The sequence below is a fragment of the Triplophysa dalaica genome, chromosome 9 (genome assembly GCF_015846415.1).
Source record: "Triplophysa dalaica isolate WHDGS20190420 chromosome 9, ASM1584641v1, whole genome shotgun sequence".
Taxonomy (NCBI): domain Eukaryota; kingdom Metazoa; phylum Chordata; class Actinopteri; order Cypriniformes; family Nemacheilidae; genus Triplophysa; species Triplophysa dalaica.
Genome location: NC_079550.1, coordinates 8,193,933 through 8,218,184, shown reverse-complemented (window position 1 = coordinate 8,218,184; position 24,252 = coordinate 8,193,933). Strand labels below are relative to the sequence as shown.

General features: G+C 42.2%; 1 protein-coding gene across 1 annotated transcript; it reads left to right on the top strand.

The window, feature by feature from the left end:
- The first annotated feature begins 1,262 nt into the window (after positions 1 to 1,262).
- egln2 (egl-9 family hypoxia-inducible factor 2) lies at positions 1,263 to 24,240 on the top strand. The gene is made up of 6 exons (XM_056756326.1): positions 1,263 to 1,475; positions 2,134 to 3,308; positions 19,124 to 19,243; positions 19,441 to 19,577; positions 20,713 to 20,780; positions 21,684 to 24,240. The coding sequence occupies exons 2-6, from the start codon at positions 2,229 to 2,231 to the stop codon at positions 21,734 to 21,736; spliced, it is 1,458 nt and encodes a 485-aa protein (XP_056612304.1). The 5' UTR covers positions 1,263 to 1,475; positions 2,134 to 2,228; the 3' UTR covers positions 21,737 to 24,240.
- Positions 24,241 to 24,252: the final 12 nt, after the last annotated feature.

Here is a 24,252-nt window from a genome sequence, read left to right as displayed (position 1 = left end):
CCCCAAATCACTAAGTCTGCACCTCGTTAATGTGGAGCCCTGACACTTACTTACATCTTATGTTTATTACTTTTTGTTTTAATTCTAAATATACAAATGTTAATATATTTTGTGTTTATGTATACACTGTTTGTGCTCTTAGCTCATTTAACCACAATGTATTGTGTGTGTTTGTGTGTGTACACTTGGAGAAAAAGCTAATTTCAAGTCTAATAATAACAGTATATCAGTATGTGCAGGACAAGACAATATCAGAAAATAAGAAAACAGGGAAGGAAAAAGCCTAAAGGTCAGAAAGGCTGAATATTTAAATTTCCTTTTTAGATGATTTAGAAGATGTGTATGCTACTTTGTATCTAGCTGTAAATTATTTTGTTATGTAAAAGGTAAAAACTCATATATAGTTACAAAACATATTCTCTATAAAAACTAACTTTCGACATCCATATGTGTGTGTGTGTATGATACTACCATTCTGTCTTTTAACATGTTTTTTACTGTAATATAGTATCAAGACAGACATAAACAAACACTAGGGGGAGTTTACAAAAAGATATGAAAGAAATTGCATTCCTTAAAGTTTTTAGTGCCTTGTTACAAAGAAAATCGAATAAAATGAACATAAAATTCCATAAAAAATTCCTCCAGAAAATCTTGTTCCACAACTGTATATATGAAATTTTCCTAACAAAAGGATCAAATTAACAATATGAATACAATTGCTAGTTGGTAAATTCTTTGATGATTCTCCAAAACACCAAAAAGAAAAGGTTTCCAAAATAAAACAAAATCTCTATCAACATTCGTAATAATAAAATAAAAATTCCCAAAATGTTTTCACGAATGGGCCGTAGGACTACCAGTAGAAATTAACCACAGTTTCTAAGCAATTAATACAAAAAGTGCAATTCGTATATATATCTTTTTGTAAATTTCATAAGGAAATGTTTTGTGTGGGGAGATTCTATGAGTACGTTTTAATGATACTTCCTTAATTTTGTTTGCGATTAAATATTGACCATTCTGTTAAGTCGTGGCGCCCAGGGTCACGTGACGTCAATGTGCGCACGTGTGAGTGACAAAGGCGCTCATGGAGAGAGTGAAAGAGAGGGAGGGGACGGAAGCAAGTTTACTAATCCTACTATAGTGACGCCTATCCTCATGCATATTACTAATTCGCCCTGATTGGTTGCATTAGGAGCACTGTGAATTAATATTCATGAGATTCGCCTTGGGCATAGTAGGATACGTGATTTCGCTACCAGCACGCAGTTGGAACTGATACGATGGGTACTTTTTGTTCCGCAAGAATTGGAAGGGCAGATATTGCGGTGTTTTGTATCATGGTTCCCATAAACACAACATTATAAATAGCGTTATTTTGTCAAATCAGCGGGCAAAGGACCTGGTTTAGAGAACCCCGGAAATTCAATATGATCGGGGCTGGTCATTTATAATGCCTTTATCGCGTAAAGGTAAGCGGACTAATATTTTGTTTATATGTGTGACGTTAGTTATATTTAACCTTCATAAACTGCCAATATATATATATATATATATATATATATATATATATAGAGGGTATGTATAGCTACATAAAAAAGAGACACATTGTAATATAATCGTAACGTAAGAGGTTTACAATGTGGATTAAACAAACCATCACCCAACGGATTAAGGTTGTTATTTCATTCATTGGAGAAAAACTGTTAATTAAATAATTGCAAAAAATAAGTTTGAGTGTGCTGTTGTGTTATGAGAGTTATTGCGTTAGAAAGCTCGCCTACATTACCGTTTGTAGTAAACTTTGTCATAGTCTGTGCGGTACATGTGCGCGCAATGCAGTAATGAATATAAAATAATAAAATCGACAACATTTTAGATACTAATTTAGTGCAGATTCTCTTTACCTTTTGACAAATAAAAAAATGACTAGTCGAGTTATTTGTCATAACACCTGCTAATTTTCTAACGTTATACGCGACATAATGTATTTGTGTATAAGCGTATATTCTGAATTTGATGTTACTTATAATGACAAGGATTTATTGTGTGTATATGATATGAGTTGTTCTTAACAAGTTGAGGCGCACTTAAGTTACTCGCATAACCAATATGACGTTCTTTCTTTAGGTCAAATATCTGGATCTGTGCTTCACTGTCAAAGTTTGTGAGGCTCGTGCTAATAGCGCCGCCGGCAGGCATGCGCTGTGAGGATCTTGCAGAAAATGTGGATTGGACGTGAGCTACGTGCGTCTTCGAGGGTAGACGAGATGACATGGAGGGGCTGGAAAACTGACCTTATAAATGCAAGCGGGACCGAGAGTATCCGTTCAGTCACGAATTGCTGTCCGGAGTCTCCCGCCGTGAGTAAAATGGGTCTCAACGCGACCACGCCGGAGGACCTGCGAGTCGGTCATGTGTCTGGGATAACAGTCCTCAAGAAAGAGAGCAAAAGCGGTTTGCCCTTGTATAATGGTGAAGGATTGGAGTCCTCTACAACTGAAGGAAGTTTTCATGAAGTCCCAGCACATCAAAACGGACCGGTGGAGACCCCAAAGGTGGTCTCTGCGGGACATGCGGATAGGAGTGTATTGCCTGGGAAGAGACCCTGTGGAGATGTGAGGTCAAGACCGGTCCAGCATCAGAGGAGAAAAGATGAGAACAGAGATTCGGGGTTAGGTAGTAGCCATGGAACGGTGGAGGGATGTAGTGGTACTTCGGACACGTCCCAAGGAGCGGGCACATCTTCGCTGGAATGCAAAAGGAGGAGGCTTGAAATGGACCCCAAAACTGACACTAGCAAAAGCACACGGACCATTGCACCCCTTGCGTCCAATCACCAACACAATAACTGCACTTCTAATTGGGTTCATCATAATGGGCACAAAGTTGCAGCGAACCCCGCACACCCAGGACAAGAGAAGCAGGCTGAGGTGCAGTCCAGGCCACCCGTGCCCTCCAGCGCGGGTTTGTCTCCAGAACAAGTTGCTCAGCAGTACATAGTTCCCTGTATGAAGTTTTACGGCATTTGTGTTAAAGACAGCTTTCTGGGCCCTCGCTTGGGGTATAAAGTTTTGGAGGAGGTGGAGACTCTAAATCGCGGCGGGAAATTTCGAGGTGGCCAGCTGGTGAGCCAAAAGAGCATACCCTCTATGAACATCCGTGGAGACCAGATAGCATGGGTTGAAGGGAACGAACCGGGGTGCGAGAACATCGGCTGCCTCATGGCTCACATCGATGAGGCAATAATGCGCAGTGCTGCCAATGGACAGCTCGGAAATCGCGTCATAAACGGCCGAACCAAGGTGAGTTGTACGTGATCAGGATTTAGGTCATATGTGACCATGTCTGTGAAAAAAAGGCTAGTTTGATAACATATGGACGTCTGTAAGAATCTGGAGATCTAGAAAGCATCTGCTTTGTAAAAAATCTTAGAAGGAGCAGTTTTAAATCCATTCTAAATTACAAACAGCAGACGTCTCAGAGACATATTGCAGATGAGCAAATAATAAAAAATATGTTACATAGATGTAAATGCAGACATCAAATATACGTCTTCCAAATGTATGTGTGCTCAAGTCTCAAATTCCAATTCTGAGATAACAAGCATCAATATGCATTTGTTCTGTACATTATGTAGGATGATTTTAGGTCGAAAACAGCAAAAAAATGACTTTAGCTGGGTCTTCACAGGCTGGGTCACCTATTTGTGCTAACATTCTTCAAAGCTTTTCGTTTTAGAAGTTGTATTCTTACTCGGTTTTTATCTTGTTTCCGAACACAATTATCTAAACATCCTTATAGTGAGGTATATTTTTCTTAAGAAGTAAAACAAATAAAAATGTTTTGGATTTCACAAAAAAATATATATTTGTATTGAATTGTTTTCTTACGTCATTGATAAACAGTAAAATAAAAAAAAAACATTACTCTAAAAATGTGTGTCATTTTGCTTCTCAGGTAAATATCTTGTGTTTAAGGGATATTGTTTAGGAAAACAAAATAGAAAATATATAAATAATCTTTAGATTAATAAAGGTAAAGAAACTGAGGGAGAACGTTCTTATCAGATCTCAGATCAGTGTTTTTCTAACCCATTCATAAACATCCTTGTGTATTAAAAAGCCTCCATAGTCAGTAAAGGGACGGATGCGGTTCACCAAATATTCCAATAATCTGCCTATTTCTCGCCTTGGTTAAATGTAAATGTTTTTTTTTAATGGAAATTTCATTAAATTAAACCTTGAGTGTTTTAATTTAGGAAAAAAGATTAATATTTTGAATTAGACAAAGCAATTTTTATTAAAGTCTAAAAGTATGGTTTTGACTGTGTGACACAACCAACAGTTCCTTTGCTCAATTATCCTGGCACAGAGTTAAAATATACTTTATAAAGATTTATGTGAGCACATCGACCTGCATGCGCTCGGGTTCAGAATGTCGCAACAGGCTTGTCAGCTCATAAGAGTGTCAGAATGAAACTGCCCCTATGACGCAGGTCTGGTTATTTGAGCTTGCCAGGTCAAACCTGCCCAGTGGTATGTTCTCCTCTATAATCGTTTACCAGACACAAGTCAGACGGATGTATCCTTAATAGTTGAAGTAGCTGTGTAGGACTTGTTTATTTGGGTTTACTCACCCAATAGGCATTCCTGTTTGTTTTTAATGTTGTCCGTTTCTGGAAACTTGATCCAGATGACCTTCCTGTGAATCTTACAGTGATGTGTTAATGTCAGCATTTTGGTAAGAGTTAGTCAGAGTTGAATGGCTCTCCCCACAACTCAAAGAAATCTTCTGATGGTTGAGTTGAAACAGTCAGTCTGCTGTACCAAATGTTGCCCTTGATTTACAGCACTCTGTCTTAAATCCTTGCGTGTTTCCTGGTTTTATCTGTAAGTATGGGGAAAATGCAGAAGTCACATTTTTCGACAGTTACGAAAGTATAGACAGGACTGTACGTTGAGCTTTTTTGCACATAGCACCGGCGCTACAGAGTTTGAAAGGTTTGTAGCACAGGCCAAACAGTTGTAGCACAAGTATATGTCTGCTATCATCTTTTAAAGATGTCCTCACATAAATAGACAAGTAACTGAAAAAGGACATTAAAGTTATACAAATGGATAAATTAGGGCAATATAATTCTAAGTTTTTAACAAATTCGTTTTTTCAAGTTTTTTGTATTTTTTATCTTGAGTTTTGTATTTTCAATGCTCTACTATACAGTTTTTCCGTAAAAATGATGTATACTATAGTATTTACTACTACTACAATACACTGCAGTAAAATTCTTGTGTAGTACATATGAAAGTATACTATAGCGTTCTTTAATTTTTCAAACTTGGATCAAGTTTGAAGGTTGAACCTTTTTCCGCCGCATGAAAATAACTCTTCAGGACTCTCAGGCAAGTTTCTTGTTGAGTCTCTGGTGCAGTTATTGTCCCTGATCACCCGCCTCTTTTGTTCTCGTCTTCCTCTCCTGTGCTTTATCAGACCCCTCGCTTTCTAGCTGGCCAAAATACTTTTCCGCTGTTTCCCTGGAAACAAGACGATGTAGCGTGTTCTGTACTGTGAGAGAGTGAGTGTGGGTGCATGTGGTCGGTTTTTAAACCAGGGCCGTTGCATGAGGACGTCACCCTGATACATGTAACTCAATCTCATATCTCAATAATATTCAACGCATAAAATGGAAACTCGTTGAAAAGAGAGAAGTGCTGACAAAGAGGATAAAAAAACAATACAGTGAGTACCAGCGTTTAACTGCACCAGGCACATCACAGTAGATTCTGCAGCAGACCTCACATGCCCCCCCCCCAGAGGACAGCATGTGCGCTGAGAGTAATGCGTTTGTGCGACCATCAACCATCTGGACACAGCCAAAGAAAACATCACATCACAATTGACTAACAGAGCATTGTTGCATCAGTCTGTGTGATATTGATAGATACGGAAGGGATTATGTACATCTTTTGAGTGTAGAAGAAAGGGTAGATTGGGGGATAATGGATATGAAATGTTTTTTTTTTTTTTGTATAGATTTGAGTTATGAACATGGCACAACACCGTGATACTAATTGGTATCGAGATACTTCAGCTGGTACAGTATCGTAAGACATTTTTGTACGTTGTACCATGACAACAACCCTACTGTGTAGGAGACTGTGGAGATGTGAGGTTAAGACCGGTCCAGCATCAGAGGAGAAAAGAGATTCGGGGTTAGGTAGTAGCCATGGAAAGGTGGAGGGATGAAGTGGTACTTCGGACACGTCCCACGGAGCGGGCACATCTTCAAAATTGAAATGTGGATGTCTTTATTCTGTTAGACAGTGTATTATTAAAACTGCACAATGACCCGAATCAGGTATTTCAAAGAGCTGTGTTATATAGACTTCTTTAAAGTGAGTAAACTAGAGTGAAATGAAGCAGACAAGAGGATCTCAAAATGAGGGAAGAGCTTCGCCGCGTTAATCTGCAGCAGACCTGACTTTAGGAGATGACACATGTCTCACTATAGCACGTGAGCATGAGGATTGTTCTTATATCACACACACTCAGATTAAAAAAGCACTGGAGATTTTAAATAAACAAGGAAAGTGAATATTCTGTCATTATTCACTTTATTTTTAGACTAACCAAAGAACATTTTTGAAGAATATTTTGGCTACTCTTTTCCATTAAGCAATTTCAACAAAAGCACAATTGAAAGTAAATGTGGTTTGGGCACTATATATTTCAGTTTTATGAAGTCGGATGACTTTTTTTAAAGTTTTAGAATCTAATGCATGAGTCAGACGGTACTCGGTAAGTCTGATTCATACTGTCCAGTCCAGTCATCGATCTCATCCTACATCTGTTTTCTGCGCTCTTATGTAAAAATGCTCTAGAGCATATTGATGGAATGTGTACTATTATTGCACTGTAAGTCGCTTTGGATAAAAGCATCTGACAAATGCATAAACGTAACCACTTTTCTTGTTCTTTTAATTCGTTTTAAAGCTTGACAGGCCCGGATGTAATGTATTTGATGCAAAAGAATGGTCAGGATAATCTTCAAATAATTTATTTTATGGTTCACAGAAATAGTATATGGTGTCAAAATATTTATTTTTGGTTATCTTTTCCTTCAAGCTAAGTCTAGACAATGGCTTAGTAGGCAACGGGACAATTGGTCCCACTTGCTCTGCAGTGAACGAGCAGAATGCAATAATGCTGTAGATGAGTATAGAGTCACATACAGACTTTCGATTGGACATAATTCCTTCCATCAGACACACAAATGCATATTTAAGTGAGTTTTATTGAGAATTGGTTAGTGGAAAGATCTTAGAGGCAGCTGCAAAGTAAAAGTAAAAAATGACACTTAAGTCTAATCTGAGAAAACATAAAACATGTAAACCTTCCATCATTTCTATGTGTGTTTAGAGTTTGTTTACCCTCTTATTCTGAAGAAATGGGAAGCAGATTTACAAACAACTGGCTTAGGCCGTGTTCACGCATGACTTTTTTAAGCTGCTACCGTCTATTTTACATCAGAATTCTATGGAGTTAATCGTGTCTTTCAGAAAAGTCCTGAGCACTTTTTTAAGCGTCAACTTCTATTTCTGCAGCTCAGAGTGTCTTTGAGGTTCAAATAGGTTCAACTTCTGAAAAAAAACACCTTTACTTTAAGCACCCTTTCCACAGCTTACCAATGACAGAGACCTGTCGTTTCCATAACAAAGAATGCAAAGAAACGTGAGTGGTCTGGTGGCCGAAACGCCAGTTGGAGCATAGTTTAGTATAAATGTAAGTTTAATTTTCACTTTCAAAAACTTTTGATTGCATTTCTAGTGAGAATTTAGTATTGTAGTTTTAAATATTCGATTGGTTATAAGTCACACTCAGTTTATAATTCAAATCTCTCTAAGATGCCTTCGTGCACAAATGCTATCTTTGTTTTTCTTATCTTTGATTGACTTCCTAGTTTTTCATTAAGGCCCGTATTTTGTATTTTCCAGTGTTTGTTGAAAGACTGACAGTATGACAAGACACATGAATCAAAAATAAATCCTGGTTATCCCATAAAAAACTATTTTGAACTTTTCCTAAGTACATGTACAAATATAACTGTTGTATTACTTAGAAGTGAATATGAATTTGATTTTATTGCAATATTTGAGGTCGAAAATACAGAGCATCTTTTCTGTTATTTTGACCTGTTTCTCAATTTCCTATAAAAAATGCAAATAGAAACAATATTTTTATATACAACTTGAAGAAAGATTGTTAGTAGTTCATAGAATGAAACAAAAATGATAATTTTACATAAACACATACCTATAAACTATACATTCCGAAAAACTGAAAATCATTTTGAAATGGTGCTGCTGTATACCTCTAAAAGCATGTATATATGCATCATAGCTATTGAGATACACTTAAGTCCTGAATTCTCTAAGTACGATTATTAAAAATAATGAAAATACTGAATAAGTTAATGCTTTTGTTGATTTTTTTGTAATTCTGCTCAGAAATGTAATTAACTGAAAAGGCACATATGTGACCCTGGATCACAAAACGTCTTGGTTACGTATGTAACCTCAGTTCCCTGATGGAGGGAACGAGACGTTGTGTCGAGAACGACAGATGGGGTTCGCCCTTGAGAACCAATCAACTCTGACTACTATAGAAAAGGCCAATGAAATTTGGCGAATGCAATTTGCATGCCGGGCTCCGCCCCCGGAAATCCGGTATAAAAGGAGGCCGGCGTGCAGCATTCACTTACCTTTGTTCTGAAGAGCCTGAGACCTCTCAAACTGCAGCAGAATACGATACGTGTTCGTGGCATAAGGGACACAACGTCTCGTTCCCTCCATCAGGGAACTGAGGTTACATACGTAACCAAGACGTTCCCTTTCTGTCGGTCTCTCGACGTTGTGTCGAGAACGACAGATGGGGTTGCCTATGGAAAACGCCACAACGCTGTATCGCGTCACAATCTCTAGCGAAGCGACGGTAACAAGCCTGGGCGTGTCATCTCGAAGCTTTCGTGAGACTGTAACCTTCCAGTGTGGTGGTCGGGGGGTTCCAGAGCTTTCTTGGAGAAAGATGGGTACAGCCCTGACCGGTAACTTTCACGGACGGGGCCTTAGCTCTCTATAGGCGAGAGGCCATCCAGATCAGTTTACACCGGGTAAGCGCGACTCTTAATCAGAGAAGCGCTACAGAGGCCACCTCCTACCCGTGGGGAGGAATATGGTGGATATAGGTATGGTCTCGTCCTTGGAGGAGAACGCATGGAACGTGCGGACTGAGTAGTTAACCGCGAGGTGGAGGCCCACCTGGGGAAGCTCATGGGTTACCAGGAGTGGGAACCATTCTCATGAGGATACATCAGACGGAACAGCCCACGGAGGGGGTGTTACAGACGTCTGGTAGCACTAGGTCCGGTTAGAGCTATCTGTGATAGCTCACATGGTATCCCGGCCTAAGGGGGAAGGCTGCTCTGCCCAGCCAGCCCCCAGGGGGTGCTTGTTTGGTGATGGATGGAATGCCTATTCTTAACCAGTGTCTGGGTAAGAAGGGAGGCTGGTGAGGTACCAGTTTCTTAGCGATGTGTTCGGGTAAGAAGAAAAGGTAAATAGCACACTGACCCAACCTGTTAGAGGGTGGAAAGGTGCTTTCGCAGGCATACGCCCCCCCGGATGCCAGTCCTACATGTCGCCACGCAGGACGTGGGCTGACACCGGGTTTACGCGAAGGTTGTTAACCCTTGCGAAGGTGTTTGGGCATAGCCCAACCCGCAGCTCTACAGATGTCTGCTAGAGAGGCGCTTCTGCCAGTGTCCAGGAGGTGGCTAAACTCCGTGTGGAGTGAGCCCTCACTGCCAATGGGCATGGGAGATTCTGAGATCGGAATGCCGTCGTAACGGCGTCCACGACCCAGTGCGCCAGCCTCTGTTTGGAGACAGCCTTCCCCTTCTGCTGTCCTCCAACAGACACGGAGCTGGTCAGAGCTTCAGAGCTCTGCGTGCGGTCCAGTACGTACTGGACACAACACTAATCGGGTTGGGTCTTCCTCCCCTATGGGGAGCGCCTGCAAGTTCACCACTTGGCCCCGGAGGGAGTAGTGGGAACTTCTTGGGCACGCATCCGGGCCTGGGTCTCAAGATAACGTGAGAGTTTCCAGGGCCGAGTTTAAGGCAATCCAGGGACACGGAGGATGCTCGGTGGTCCCCTACCCTCTTGAAAGAAGTGAGCGCCGTCAGGAGGGCCGTCTTACTCTATGAGGAAGATCGGAACCTCCGAGGGGCTCTTTGGGGGGCCCTGAGGCTCCCCAGGACCACTTAGGGTCCCAAGAGGGTATGGAGCGGAGATGAGGCGGATTCCGCCCTCTCGCTGCTTAGGAACCTGGTGACCAGGCCGGCTGAGTCGTGATGAGTGGCAATAGCGACTACATACACTTTCAGTGTGGAAGGGAGATGTTAGTCTCCAGTCTCGTGAGGAGGGGAACACAATCCTGATCAAGCACCTCAGTGGGTCTTTCTCGTTGAGAAAGACACCAGGACGAGAAGAGGCACCGTCTAGAGGCGTGTAACCGCCTAGTAGATGGGGCCCTAGCCTGGGTGATGGTCTCAGCCGTATAGGGGGAGTAGCCATCTTAGGATCTTCTCGTCCCGTCTAGAGACCAGACATGGGTGTTCCAGAGGTCTGATCTGGGATGCCAGAACGTGTCCTTCCCCTGAGAGAGCAGGTCCTCTGTCAGGGGAATGGTTCAGGGGGAGTCGCTGTCCAGAGCATCGGCTCTGAGGCCAAGTGCGGTTAGACCGGTGTGGTGTAACCAATAACACTTGGTGCTCCTGCTCCCTGACCTTGCACAGAGTCTGTACAAGAAGGCTCCTGGGGGGGGGAAGGTGTGCTTCCGCCCATCCCGCGGCCAGCTGTGCGCAAGGATATCCGTGCCGAGGGCAGGGACTATCAAGCGGGCAAATGGTGGTGTTACGGGAGGTGAACAGGTTTTACCTGGGCCTACCCGAACAGCCTCCAAATGAGCTGGACTGCACGGGGGTGGAGTCGCCACTCTCCACGAGGCATAAACTGGCGAGAAAGCACGTCGGCTGTCTAGTTCAGTTTGCCCGGGGTGTGTGGCCTGCAGGGAACGAGTCACCTGTTGACTCCACCGGAGGAGGCGTCGAGCAAGTTGTGTTTAGCTGCTGTGTGCGAACGCCACCCTGACGATCTGTATTCGCTACAGCTATAGTGCTGTCCTCGGAACAGCACGTGCATGTCTCGCACGAGAGGCCGTAGCCTGCTCAGTGCAAGTAGCATAGCCCACAACTCTTGGCAATTGATATGCCAGCGCAGGCGGGGGTTCGTCCAACACCCCACCTGCGTGCCCGTTGCACACTACACCGCACCCCTGCAGGGAGACTTCAGTCGTCACCACGACCTGCCTCATAACCTGCTCAGAGGGACCTGAGTCCGTCGAAAAAGTCATAAAGACTAGGGGTTATGGTGCGTCGGCAGCAGGGCGGCATCACCATGCGCCTGCTGCCGGTGTGCCACGCTCTCCTCGGAACTCGACTCTGAAACCAGTGTTGGAGCGGTGTCATGTGCATCAACTCGAGGGGTATTAGCCCGCGAGGACGCCATGTGTCCCAGGAGCCTCTGAATTGTTTCAGGGGGACCGCTGTCTGCCTAAAATGTTCATTTCAGACAGTTCAACACTGGTTGGGCACAACTGCGGACAGGTGTGCCGACATGGTGACAGAGCTGAGTTCCATACCGAGAAAGAGGATGCTCTGCACTGGGGAGAGCTTGCCCCTCTCTTGGTTGACCTGGAGTCCCAATCGACCTAGGTGCCGGAGCACCAGGTCCCTTTGTGTACATAACAGATCTCGCGAGTGTGCCAAGATAGGCCAGTCGCTGAGATAGTTTAGTACCCGCTCGCCTTCCTCCTCTCAGGGAGAAAGGGCGGTCAGGGACAGACCGAAAGGGAGGACTCTGTACTGATATGCCCGCCTCTCGCACGCGAACCGTGGGAACGGCCGGTGTCGAGGAGGATCGAGACATGAAAGTAAGCGTCCTTCAGGTCGATTGCCACGAACCAATCCTGACACCTCATAGATGTCAGGACGCGCCTCTGTGTGAGCACCCTGAATGGCAGCTTGTAAAGGTGCTCTGTTCAGGGTACGCAGCCTTTGGGGGCAACCCGCCGTCTTTCTTGGGAACGATGAAGTGCGGGTGGTGACCCACTGAACATCTTGGTTTTGAGGGACGAACTCGATGCCTGTTTTGCCAGAAGGGTGGTGACCTCTACCCGAAGTACGGAGGCGTCCCTGCCTCTGACAGAGGGAGAGATGATGCCCCGAAACTTGGGTGAGTCTCTGGCGAACTGGATCGAGTAACCAAGACGGACCGCCCTCATTAGCCAGCGAGACAGTGTGGGCAGCTCTCGAGCTCCCAGGGACTGTGACAGGGTGACCAAGGGGACGGTCTGCTTCATCATTCCCACGGGGGGTGGTTCGTCGGCTGGCGGAGCTAACCATGTCGCGGGGAGTCCCCGGAGGGAAGGTTTTTGCTCCGCCTACTTCCCTGGCGGGACAACGGCACGCACTGTCGGTTTGAGAGTGGTGACGGCTGTCGTATATGTGTACGACCTCACGCCTCGCCAGGGTGTGAGGTCGGTTCGCCGAGCACAGTCCAGTGGAGTGTGCGATCGGCTGCAAGTAAACCCGGGGAGAACAGAAAACTCAGTGAGTAAGTGGGCGCCAAGCCCTAACAAGGGCCCGGCTTTGGTGACGAGGCAGGAGTCGTCCCGTACCGACCGATCAGAGCCGTGGCTGTGAAGGTTCGGGCCCGATGTTGTTCTCCCTGGGGTCTTCCCGTCAGTGTCCCTTCTCACGAGGAGGTTGCTGACGGGGTGGAGGTTTCCCCCTCGACCTCTGCTTCCGGGGTGCCGCCTGTGGGGGCACAGGAACCGGAGCCGATGTCGAAAGGGTCCTGGGTTGCAGGGAAGCAGACGTCACGTGAGATCTCGGAGGCCTGTAGGCGGCCGAGTCGCGGCGTGAAAAAAATGTGGTTAATTGCCACTGTCTGCTTCGCCGTCAAAAAACTGCTGAGCGCAGTCCTCGACGGTGTTACCAACAACCCACCCTGCGAGATGAGTGCATCAAGAAAGCGGACTTCCTTGCTGTCACTCTTCTGCACAAGGTATAGCCGGGGGTGTCTCTCCTGGACCACTACCGTGGACATCGTCCGACCCAGGGCCCGTGCCGCCGCCTTAGTCGCCCGTAGAGCGCTGTCAGCGGCGGCACGGAGATCCTGCATTATACCCGGGTCGGCCTTACCCTCGTGGAGCCCTCTCAACGCCCTGGCCTGGCGGACCTGCAGGATGGCCAAGGCATAGAGAGAGGAGGCAGCCTGGCCCGCAACATCGCAAGCCTTCGACACCAGTGATGCCGAAGTCTTACGTGCTTTGGACGGTAGGAGTGGTCGATCCCCCCCCCAGGTGGTAGCCGTCCGCGGCACAGGTGCACCGCAGGCGGACGTTCCACCCGGGGGATCTCGACGCAGTCCTTGGCTGCCTCACCATCGAGGGAAGTAAGGGAGCCGGAGCTGGTTTCACTGGAACGGTCCGTGAGAGGAGCGTTCCAAGTTTTACACAGCTCCTCATGCACCTCCGGGAAAAACATGGCACCCGGGGTGGGCGCGGTTTGCACCGCGCACCGACCTCGGGAACCACGCATCCCCGGGTTAGCACGGATGACATCACTTCTGCTTCCTCCTGAACTCGACCGCTGGGGGTGGAGTTTGGATTCGGCAGAGTCGGATGCCAGTCTCCCTCCGATGCTGCGAGCGACATCTCATCTACGTCACACATCGTTTCCGAGTGTGTGCGTGAGGATCAGGACGGTATGCCACCGCCGGTTGGGGAACGTTCAGAAGAGCGAATCGGGGTGCGATCGGCCCGTGAGCACTTGGCTGGCGGGTTTACGTTCGCAGAGTTCCCCGTATCACTAACGCTGCTAACGTGGGTGGTCATCGGGGCCGTAGCCACAGATGTCACAGCCCGGGTAGCAGACGAAATGGTGGCTGGTTCCCGTAGGAAGACAGCCACCCGTGACCGCAACTTCTGAATGACAATCTGCCCGCAGTGCAGGCAGATGTGTCAACGAACGCTGCTTCAGTGTGCTGGACGCCCAGACACCTAATGCAGCGATCGTGTCCATCCCCCTCCTCGATGAGGGTGCCGCACCCAAGAGAACAGCGGGACATGCCGTGCTGGAGAATGCTCAGTCAGTCCTGAAAAGGACTTTTAGAAAAAATCTCTAACACCTCCGGAACCGCCGAGACGCCCAGGGGAAGGTCGCTGCAGAAAGGGACGATCCGCTGTAACACGTCGTAGCACCAGCGTGTAGTTGTAGAGGATTGAATCCTGAGTTGTACTCATGAGCGATGGCTCTGAAGAACAAAAGGTAAGTGAATGCTGCACGCCGGCCTCCTTTTATACCGGATTTCCGGGGGCGGAGCCCGGCATGCAAATTGCATTCGCCAAATTTCATTGGCCTTTTCTATAGTAGTCAGAGTTGATTGGTTCTCAAGGGCGAACCCCATCTGTCGTTCTCGACACAACGTCGAGAGACCGACAGAAAGGGAACCAGTCTTAAGTAGCACGGGAACATATTTAGTAAAGTAAAAAATACATTGTATGGGTCAAAATTATCGATTTTTCTTTTATGCCCAAAATCATAAGGATATTAAGTAAAGATCATGTTCCATGAAGATATTTTGTAAATTCCCTACGCTAAATATATCAAAACTTTCTTTTTGTGAGTGGATGGCCAGTAACAGTGCCTCTTATTAACAACTTCAAAGGCAATTGTCTCAATATTTTGATTATTTTGCACGCTCAGATTCCAGAGTTTTAAACGGTTATATCTCCGCCAGATATGATCATATCCTAACAACATATACATCAATAGAAAGCTTAATTATTCAGCTTTCAAATTATGTTAAAATCTCAATTTTGAAAAATTGATCTATAAGTCTTATATTGCATTTTCACTCATGTGTCTCATTATAAACTTTGAGACTTGATGGATAAATTACCTACTAGTCCATAGTAAGTCAAGTCCAGTATAATAAGTATTTATCTCAAGTGCTTCCAAGGAGTCATTTAAATCTTAATATACTTGGATTATGCTTATTACATGAATACAGAAATATTCTAATAGTTGTTAACATGTAAATTTATTTTCCGCAATAAATCATTAAGGCTTAGTTTACCATTTTTTTTTATTTATTTATATTTATTCATTCTCATGTTGTTTAAACCCTCATGTCTTTCTTTGTTGTTGAGAAGCTCAATGCAGAATTCCGTAAACTGTGAATCATCTTGTTGTCATTCTGAACATGTTGCTCTGCCTCTGATGCACCAGACTGTGCGCGTGTCCTTATCTTACCCTGATGTCCTACTTATCAACTCCTGTCTCATCATCAGGTTTACACACTGCTTTATCTGCAGCACAGCCTGTGCTTCGTATCTACCTGAATATAATGACATGAAAGGAAGTTACGTGATCAAAATAATATTATTGTTTGAAGAAGTGGTTACATGATAAACGTAAAACAATGGTATGCATAATCAAAGGACTTAATAAATTTCTCACACGAATGCTTTAGAGCATTACTTCACTTGCAGAATGTTTACACAGAACTAATAAAATCAAGACAACTTTATTATTTTTCCACTTTTCAGATAAATAATTCCATCTATTTATTTTCTGACAACACTAAGCCATGACTCGCATATCCCACGTCGTTCGTTTATCTGCATATTATAGCCCAGCCCACTGCAGCACATGATAAGGTTAACTTCATTTCAGTTTGAGAGTGGAAACATGTTAGTAAGAGTTCTATGTATCGCTTCTGACAGAGAACGTCTGAATGTTTTCCATTGCATTCCTTTATGTTATTCCTACTATACTACAGTACTGAGCTTCTAAAATTTAGTTTGACACTGAATTTTGGCATATTTTATCCAAAGCATCAGGCGCATTAAATATGTCAAGGCATTCCTGGCAGTCAAACCCATGACATTGGTGTTGTCTGATGTTCTTTTACAGATCACCACAATGTTGATAACACCATGAACCATGTTCATATCTTGTCAGCTTAGCCTTGTTTAATATTGATTGTGGGTTTTGTACGTTTTTGTATGTTTGTTTGGACATCTACCAAAGTGGTATTGACCGCCTTTTTGCACAAATGTCACCAGAACTTTGTTTCATTTCTTGAAGGCTCACAGGTTTTCATGCTGAGGGAAATCCTTAAGACTGTGAAGAGCGAAGACCAAATTAAAGGTTATTTCAAAGAAACCGTTGCATTTGGAAATAACTTATATTTAGCTAAAACATTTACGAGATAACAAAAAGGCTTTATTTGTTGAAGGGACTGTACACCCCCAAATTAAAATTATGTCATTATTATCTCCGGTTTGTTTTGCAGGAGTCATTTGTTCATGAACTGTGTTAAACAGACATTTGAACATTTAGTTGAACATTTAATTTGTTTACTTAAATATGAGTTTTTGTGTATAGCAAAATCTTAAAAAAATCATGCATGGAAGCCCTTGGCTAAAAATATAATTTAATTTTAATAATTTAATTTAGATTTCTTTTCTGGAATACTTAATTGATTAAGAAAGTTAAAATATATAATGCCATGGATGAATATTTACCATATGTATTTAAATCATTTCTCCAGAAAAAAATATTATCTAAAGTTCTTTTTTAGAAATTTTCCAACATTTGGTTGATTTGACCTGAAATCAACATATAACATTTCAAGCAATTATTCCTCTTTTAAACTTGATATTTTAAAAAACTAGTTTGTTCATTCAAATTGGACAAATGTGTAGATCGGATCTGAGGTCAAGTTCAATTTGAATCACAACTGAGGTTAAACGATGTTGTACATCATGATAAAGGAACATAAAAAGTGCAATTAAATAAAACAGCTTCGTTGATCATTTATTGAGGTCACCATTATGATATTACGATTTTAGCTCTGTTCCACACAAAACCAATAGTCTTCAAGAATAGTCATGTAAACTGTAGACATATTCTATGTTTTTGACTGTAAAATATAAATATTATTCAATATATAAACAATATAAAAGCACTATATAAATGTTGCGCATGTGACGTGCCACTTCCGCTATCTGTCCACGTGACGCACGTTGTGTTATCCACGATACTGTACTGCAGTGATAAACGCTGAGATAACGGTTCTGGAGGGGGGCGTGTTCTCTCCTGGGCTTGATAAAGTGCTGACCGTATCACAGACAGCGGACCCTGATGACTGGCATTCCTGCTTTAACAGACCCGGCCGCATGTTCCCCTTCATCCGGCAGCTGACGTGACAAACCGAAAATGACACGAGCTGGATTCGAACTGGCGTCACCCGCATGGGTGCGGCCGCTCGACGTGTGAGAGCATGTGCGCCAGACTGTATCGCCATGGCAACGAATACAGCCGCAAAGTCAAACACACCACTAAACCCTTGAAGTCTGAAAGGTGAAGCAGCACGGCTACAGCCGGATTCTGTTAAGAACAAAGTCAATAATGACGAATTAAGATTTTCATTGTGCCATTTTTAGAAATGTGATATTCATTTTTTGATCCATGTTTATGATGGTTTCATAAGTGTTTGAATAACGTTAAATATTAAGTCACTTTCATTACAAGCTGTCTCACTTCTGTCACAAAAGAAGCTTATGCGTCTACTTTACAATGGATGGTCAGGTGATGCATGATTTGACGTCAGAGCTGGGTGAGACAGGAATGTGCCCTTATAAACTGCTCTGTCATAGAGAGATAATGGCAGCTTGTGAGTTGTGAGGCATTATGGCCTCTCTGTGTGTAGACGCACCAAAAAGCACATGCTATTTTAAAGCATCAGTGTGCGCGCACTTTGGCAGGTGCCAGTGTGAAAAAGCTTTGTCATTCTGACATTCATTAAATTACAGAATCTTCTCTTGCCCAAATAACTCTTAAATTGAAGAACTCTGTGACTGAAAATGAGTATAAATAATAAAATATATCTAAACTTAATCACTTAATCGACCATTTTAATTTTTGTACTCTCACAAAAGTCTAAGAAAACAATATAATACTTCAACTTTGTTCTTGTCTGTTTCTGTTTATGAAACTATCGTTGCTTTATTTTTTTTCTGAAATGTAAAATAACTTGTCTTTATCTTGGGTGTGTAGTACTAAAAGAAGTGGGTTGATTTTAGCTGCCACTTCAATAAAAAGTTACAAATATATAGATGGAAAAATAAAACTAGGGCTGTCAAATGATTAATCGCATCCTGAATGAAAGTTTGTGTTTGAATAATATATGGGTAGTTTGGTTCCAAAATGAGATAACTCAGTTTTGAAATGTTACAGTGCAGTTTTGATTTAAGCCATAATAACAAAAAAATACAGCTAACTAACACAATAAAAAACAGTAAAAACATGATAACATAATAAAAACATGATTTACATTTTTTATTAAATAGAGTTATCTCATTTTGGTACCAAACTCTTCATATGTCTGTGTACTGTGAATATTAATTTTGCATTTATAAAAACATACACATACAAGCATATATTTAAGAAAATAACAACATAAAAAATGAATAAATATTTTTATATAATTTCAATTGTTGTTAAATATGAATAGATGCATCTAAATATTTCCAAAATTAATATGCACAGTACACAGACAAATATCATGTTAACACAGCATTTTATTTTGGTTGCGATTAATCGTGATTAATCGTTTGACAGACCTTAATAAAATCCATATTCCTCGGTGTACTGTATTTTGTCCTTTTGCTAAATTATACAGTAAATACCTAACACAGTAAAACCTTCACCAAGTTTCATTTTTTTATTTTATTTTTATGCACTATTTTATTTGATCAGTTCTGAAATCTTGTTAAATGCATTCACATTGGGTTTCTCTTCAGACAAAAGATTTTCTCAGCACTTTGAAGGATAAAACTAATGAAGGATAAAAAAAGAAAATAATTTTTTTAAGATATAGATGTCATAGATCATGTGTTTCTTAATGCACCACTTTTCTTCTACCAGGCCATGGTGGCGTGTTACCCCGGCAACGGAACAGGATACGTGAGGCATGTGGACAATCCCAACAGCGACGGGCGATGCATAACCTGCATCTACTACCTGAACAAGGACTGGGACGTAAAGGTGTGAAGTCACTCTTTCTCTGTTCTGTGATAGGCTGGACATGACGTAATTTAGCAACATCACATAAGAGTGCTGAATATCAGCCGTGATGATATTCAGTATAAAGGCATGATGAAACATGCCTTGTCCTATCAGATTAGAGGGTGTTCTGTACATGCGGAAACCAAACATTTTATGCTTTTATTTTTGTTTTGCAGGTTCAGGGAGGTTTATTGCAGCTCTACCCCGAGGGGCGTAATGTTGTGGCTAACATCGAGCCTTCTTTTGACCGGCTGCTCATTTTCTGGTCGGACCGGCGAAACCCACATGAGGTCAAACCAGCTTTTGCCACACGGTGAGATTTCTGAGCCAAAAGTTATTTGCCACAGTGCTTTAAATTCTTCTTCTCTTGGCTTTTGGTCGTCAGCCATCCACATTCATACACAGTTCCTCTACACACAGTCTCCTCAAAACCTGTCATCTATTAGACCTCCGTCAGTTCAAAGACACACAAACATACAGTATGCTTTTGCACTAATGTCTTCCCGCCCCTCCAAATGTCTATCGCCATTGTTTTCACTTCAATACAAACAATATTATATTCCCTATAAGCCACACCTGCAGTTGGTCTTCCTAAGGAAGGGTCTCTGTGATAAAATGACACTTTAAACCTTATATTTTTGAATATCCTCATACTTAAAGAAAAAATTATAATTTTACGTGTACATTATGTTTTACATTACATTCTGCATTTCGAATGAGGGTGGGTGCATTTCAAGCCCCACAGCTGGGGGCAAGGCAGGGCACAGGAAGTACGCGCTTCCTGAATGTGAGCGCCTGTCATGGTTGCCGATGGCGTGCCGGGAAGAGATGCAGGAATAAACAAACGAGCCGAGCCTTAACCCTTTTTGTGCTTTACAATAATCCACAATGCACCAGACCTGAGGTTCTCAATCTTGACATGCTGTCAGCAATGCAACATAGGGTGACGGATAATTTCTATGAACCATTTGCTTTTATGATTTTTTTTCTGGAGCATAACTTTCAAATATCTTAAAAATCACTGCACAACACACACACACGCAAATAGTTGCGTGTGTAAACTCATATATGTAAATTCAGTAAAATATTCAAATGTGTTGGTATTAGGGCTGCACAATATATCGTAAATACGTACTTTTTTATTATTCTAAATATGTTGCTTTACATTTATTTTATTTTTAAAATATTTTACTTTACTTACATAAAGCGTTATCGTAAACTGTATGATATTGCATAATTAAGTTATTGGATCTTGCATATTTAATATCGTGAAGGCCATTTTGTTTTTCTTACAAAGGTAGTCTGTTAGATGTTAAAGTTTTGCCTCAAATATCTTTTACTTAGTTGAAGGTAGCTGTTACAGGTGCAGGTGTCACAGAACTTCTGAACTCGTAGTGAGTCAACCATTTTATCTCACAACTGTGATTTTAATTTGTGTTTTCCAACAGCTACGCTATCACTGTTTGGTACTTCGATGCAAAAGAACGAGCAGAAGCTAAAGAAAAATACAGACTTGGTGAGTTATTTTCCAGTAAAAACTAGGTGTGGAACGGTTCACAAAATCCACAGTAAGGTTCGTATTATGGTTCTGTGGTCACGGTTTTCGATTTGATTCGGCTCTTTTAACACTCTTGAAATACAATACATCAGCACAAAAATGTATAGCCTTATAATAAAAATGACGGTTTCCCTAAAGGGGTAATATGGTGCGAAAACATGTTTTTCTGTGTCTTTGTTGTGTTATAAATTTCCCAAGCATGTATTAGACACTTAAAATTGCAAATATTAAAAGTGTCGGAACTAAAGATGCATTCCATCTAAAAGCCTGACCTGAAACGCCTCGTGTATCCACACCCCCACAAATCTACATCAGAAAAAGCAGCTCGTTTGAGAAGCATTAGCATTGATAGCGGCAAGTAAACAGTCACTTTTTTTGCAGATTTGAGATGTTTAATACAGAAGCACAAACATTTTACATAGATAATTCATTAGGAAATGATCCCAATCCCGCTTGCGGTCCACGTAGGGTCCGCGTTCGGTTGACGCATTGTTACAATTTTGGAGAGGTGCGCGTCAGGCTACGGCGTAGGGTACGCATAGGGTACACGGCTCTGCATAAGCTACGCCGTAGGTAATGGCATAGGTCCTACGCACGACTCTAACTTGCGCTTAAGACTGCGCACATTTATTGCATTTCCTGTCCTCTTTTGATTGACAGGATATGTCGGCCCTGATCATTGGCTGTTTTACTTTTATCGCCCGATACCGGTTGTTTGGTCGATGTAGCGGTGCGTCGCAAATAGTATCCAAAATTACATAGTTTAGGATTCCCAAAAAGCAGAATTTCTAGTTGTGCTTTACTTTAACTGAGGACATTACTTTTATCCATCTTGAATTTTTTTTTCTCTCATCCTTTTAGCTACAGGACAAAAGGGAGTTAAGGTGCCTGTCACACAGAGCAACATGACTTGAATACCAGCCAGCCAAACTCAGAAACTCTACTGTTCTTGTGTCCTCCAACACATGCTGCTGCACGATTGGCCGTTTCAAGAGATGCAAGAAGCCTGAGAACCATAGCTGCATCCATGGCCTAAACACAGCCAACCGGAGAATTTTGATTTGATGGATCCACTGAGTTTACACAAAATTGTTTATGAATGAAGACCACTAACTAATCTCAATCCAGCCTGAGGTCACGGCTCTAAAAGGCTGATGGGAATTACAGACTTTCATCATCCTGTGGAACGCCAGTTGAAGAAAAGTCACACTTTTACAATGGAGAAACAAGCCACCTACACGTTAACCAACGTATGGAGGCCATTTACAAAACCAGAGTTTTGAATAAGTACAGTTTTTTTCTACCATTAGTTCTAATAATTAGTCAAATCGGAAAGCCCGCCCTGCTTTTCCCAACATTGCATCCCTGTGTGTGAATGGGTTTCATAAACCTTTCAGGTGGTCTTTGCACTTGCTCAGATCGACGGGAAATTAACGTGTGAGACCAGCGGACGTGTCATATCCTGTTCAACTCCATGAATGTGTAACTGGCTTAAAGTTCTTACTCCAAGCAAAGCTACAGCACTGAGATAAAATAACATTGTACAGCAATGCACTGCTATGATTGGCTGTTTTAGGCTTTGAGCGTTCGGGAACATTAAAGGGTGAATTAATAAAAAAAATGGAATGACGCCCTTAAATAGTGTTGCATTTGCTTTGTTTTAACAATTATGCAAATTTGGTAATGCCACGAGCCTGCCCACAAAAGTGTGGAACCCAATATGCGCTACAATTATCCAGCCTTCAGTATAGTCTTCTATCCACCATTCCAATCCATCAGTGTCAGTTTAACGTCAATGAGATGTTGGACTCAGTTCAACATTCACAACGTTGGGGATATTTCAGATTGGTTGGAAATGGAAATCAAATTGCATATAGCAGACAACTTAATGACTTCATGTCAAGTTGTCCTCAGTATTTTGCGCCACGTGTTCCTATTAGACGTAATCCTTGACGTTGAAGTGAGGTTGCCTGATGTCTCAACCTATATTTAACCAAAAATCAACTGCTTAACGTGTTATGCTGACCTGCTGCTCCGAAAATGTCTACACAGCCTGACTGAATATAAACAAGTGATGCTTTTCTCTATCATTTAACGCATTATCGCTCTAATCCTCACTAGTTTCAGCGGTGGCCCGTCCTCAATTGATAACATGACAAAACAGGGTGTTTGTGACCTTTTCTAATCTTTGTATGTATGTATAGTAGTGAAGAGGACATCTCTTCAAGGCTTGCCTGTGACAGTGTTTCTGTATACTCGATCCCTCTCTCTCACACAGTTTATATACTGCTGCGCGCTAGCTCGGCTAGCTTATGTTTCTTTGTGTATAGGGATGCACTTAACTGAATCACTTTAAAAAAAAAGAGCTGACAATCTCATTCTCGCCTCAGTGAGGTCCTACACAGAAAATAAAGAAACTCTGATGAATAGAGGGCTCTCTACAAATGATGGCGACGTTTGGAAACTCGCTTTACCAGGTGTCCACGTGCACTACATTCGGCTGTGTTCAGAATGGAATACTAGCATACTGCAGAGTGTACGGTAAATCCTGCATAGTGGTTTGAAAGGAACACACGCATGTGACATGATGATAGCATTTTAAAAAGACTGACTGACATTAGTTCCAATTCATCACATTGGAAATGGAAAGTCAAGCGCAATGCATTGTGGGATACAATAATTCCCACAGTGTGCTCTTCTGTTTACTCCCCATTTTGGAAAAGGTGGCTGCATCCATAGAACGGCATACTATGCACAATGTACATACTTTTTACAGCAAATATAGTAAAAATGGTTTAGTAGTATGCTTTTCCGAACACAGCCACAGTCTGAAAACTGGGAGCCTCTTGACAGAAGAAATATGCAAAAAACAGCACAGATCAGGTCCCAGCATTTTTTTTTTAAACCAGGGAAACAACTGGACCTTTTTTCCTCACAGCATACTATGAGAGAGTATTGAGCGGACCTCTGCTGTGTTTGAGTCCCACTGGCAGCCAGAGGAAGTAAAGCACTTTATTATATTGAATGCGTGAAATTTGAATGAGCGAGTGAAACTAGCTCATGCTTCGTGCTGTTTAACAGTGTGAGACTTAAATCAACTGAGAACAAAAAAGATGTTTGCTTAACCTTTCTGAGTTTTACAGTATTTCATTAAAATGTGTTGGATTTTGTAAAGCCGACCTCTGCGTTCTTGTTCCATTTCACTTATTTAGACTTTAGTATTTAATTTCATTCTCAGGAAATTATGTTATTTGTGAAAGAAAATGATTTACAACTAGGGGTCAAAACCAAATTTTGGTTCTTGAAGCAAAAGCAGTGATTTGATGTTCTGTTAATGTTACACCTAAATCTGTTACAACCTTGTCGCATCTTAACATTTTGAGAAGTTAACTGAATAAAATAAGGTAGTTTCACAAAGTTTTCTTTCTTG

Bases quoted from the DNA above. Each gene is read 5' to 3' on its own strand.
- egln2 (XM_056756326.1), top strand. From the start codon at position 2,229: ATGTGGATTGGACGTGAGCTACGTGCGTCTTCGAGGGTAGACGAGATG. The intron at 3,309-19,123 runs GTGAGTTGTACG...TTCTTCTACCAG, and splicing joins TCATAAACGGCCGAACCAAG to GCCATGGTGGCGTGTTACCC. The intron at 20,781-21,683 runs GTGAGTTATTTT...TCATCCTTTTAG, and splicing joins TAAAGAAAAATACAGACTTG to CTACAGGACAAAAGGGAGTT.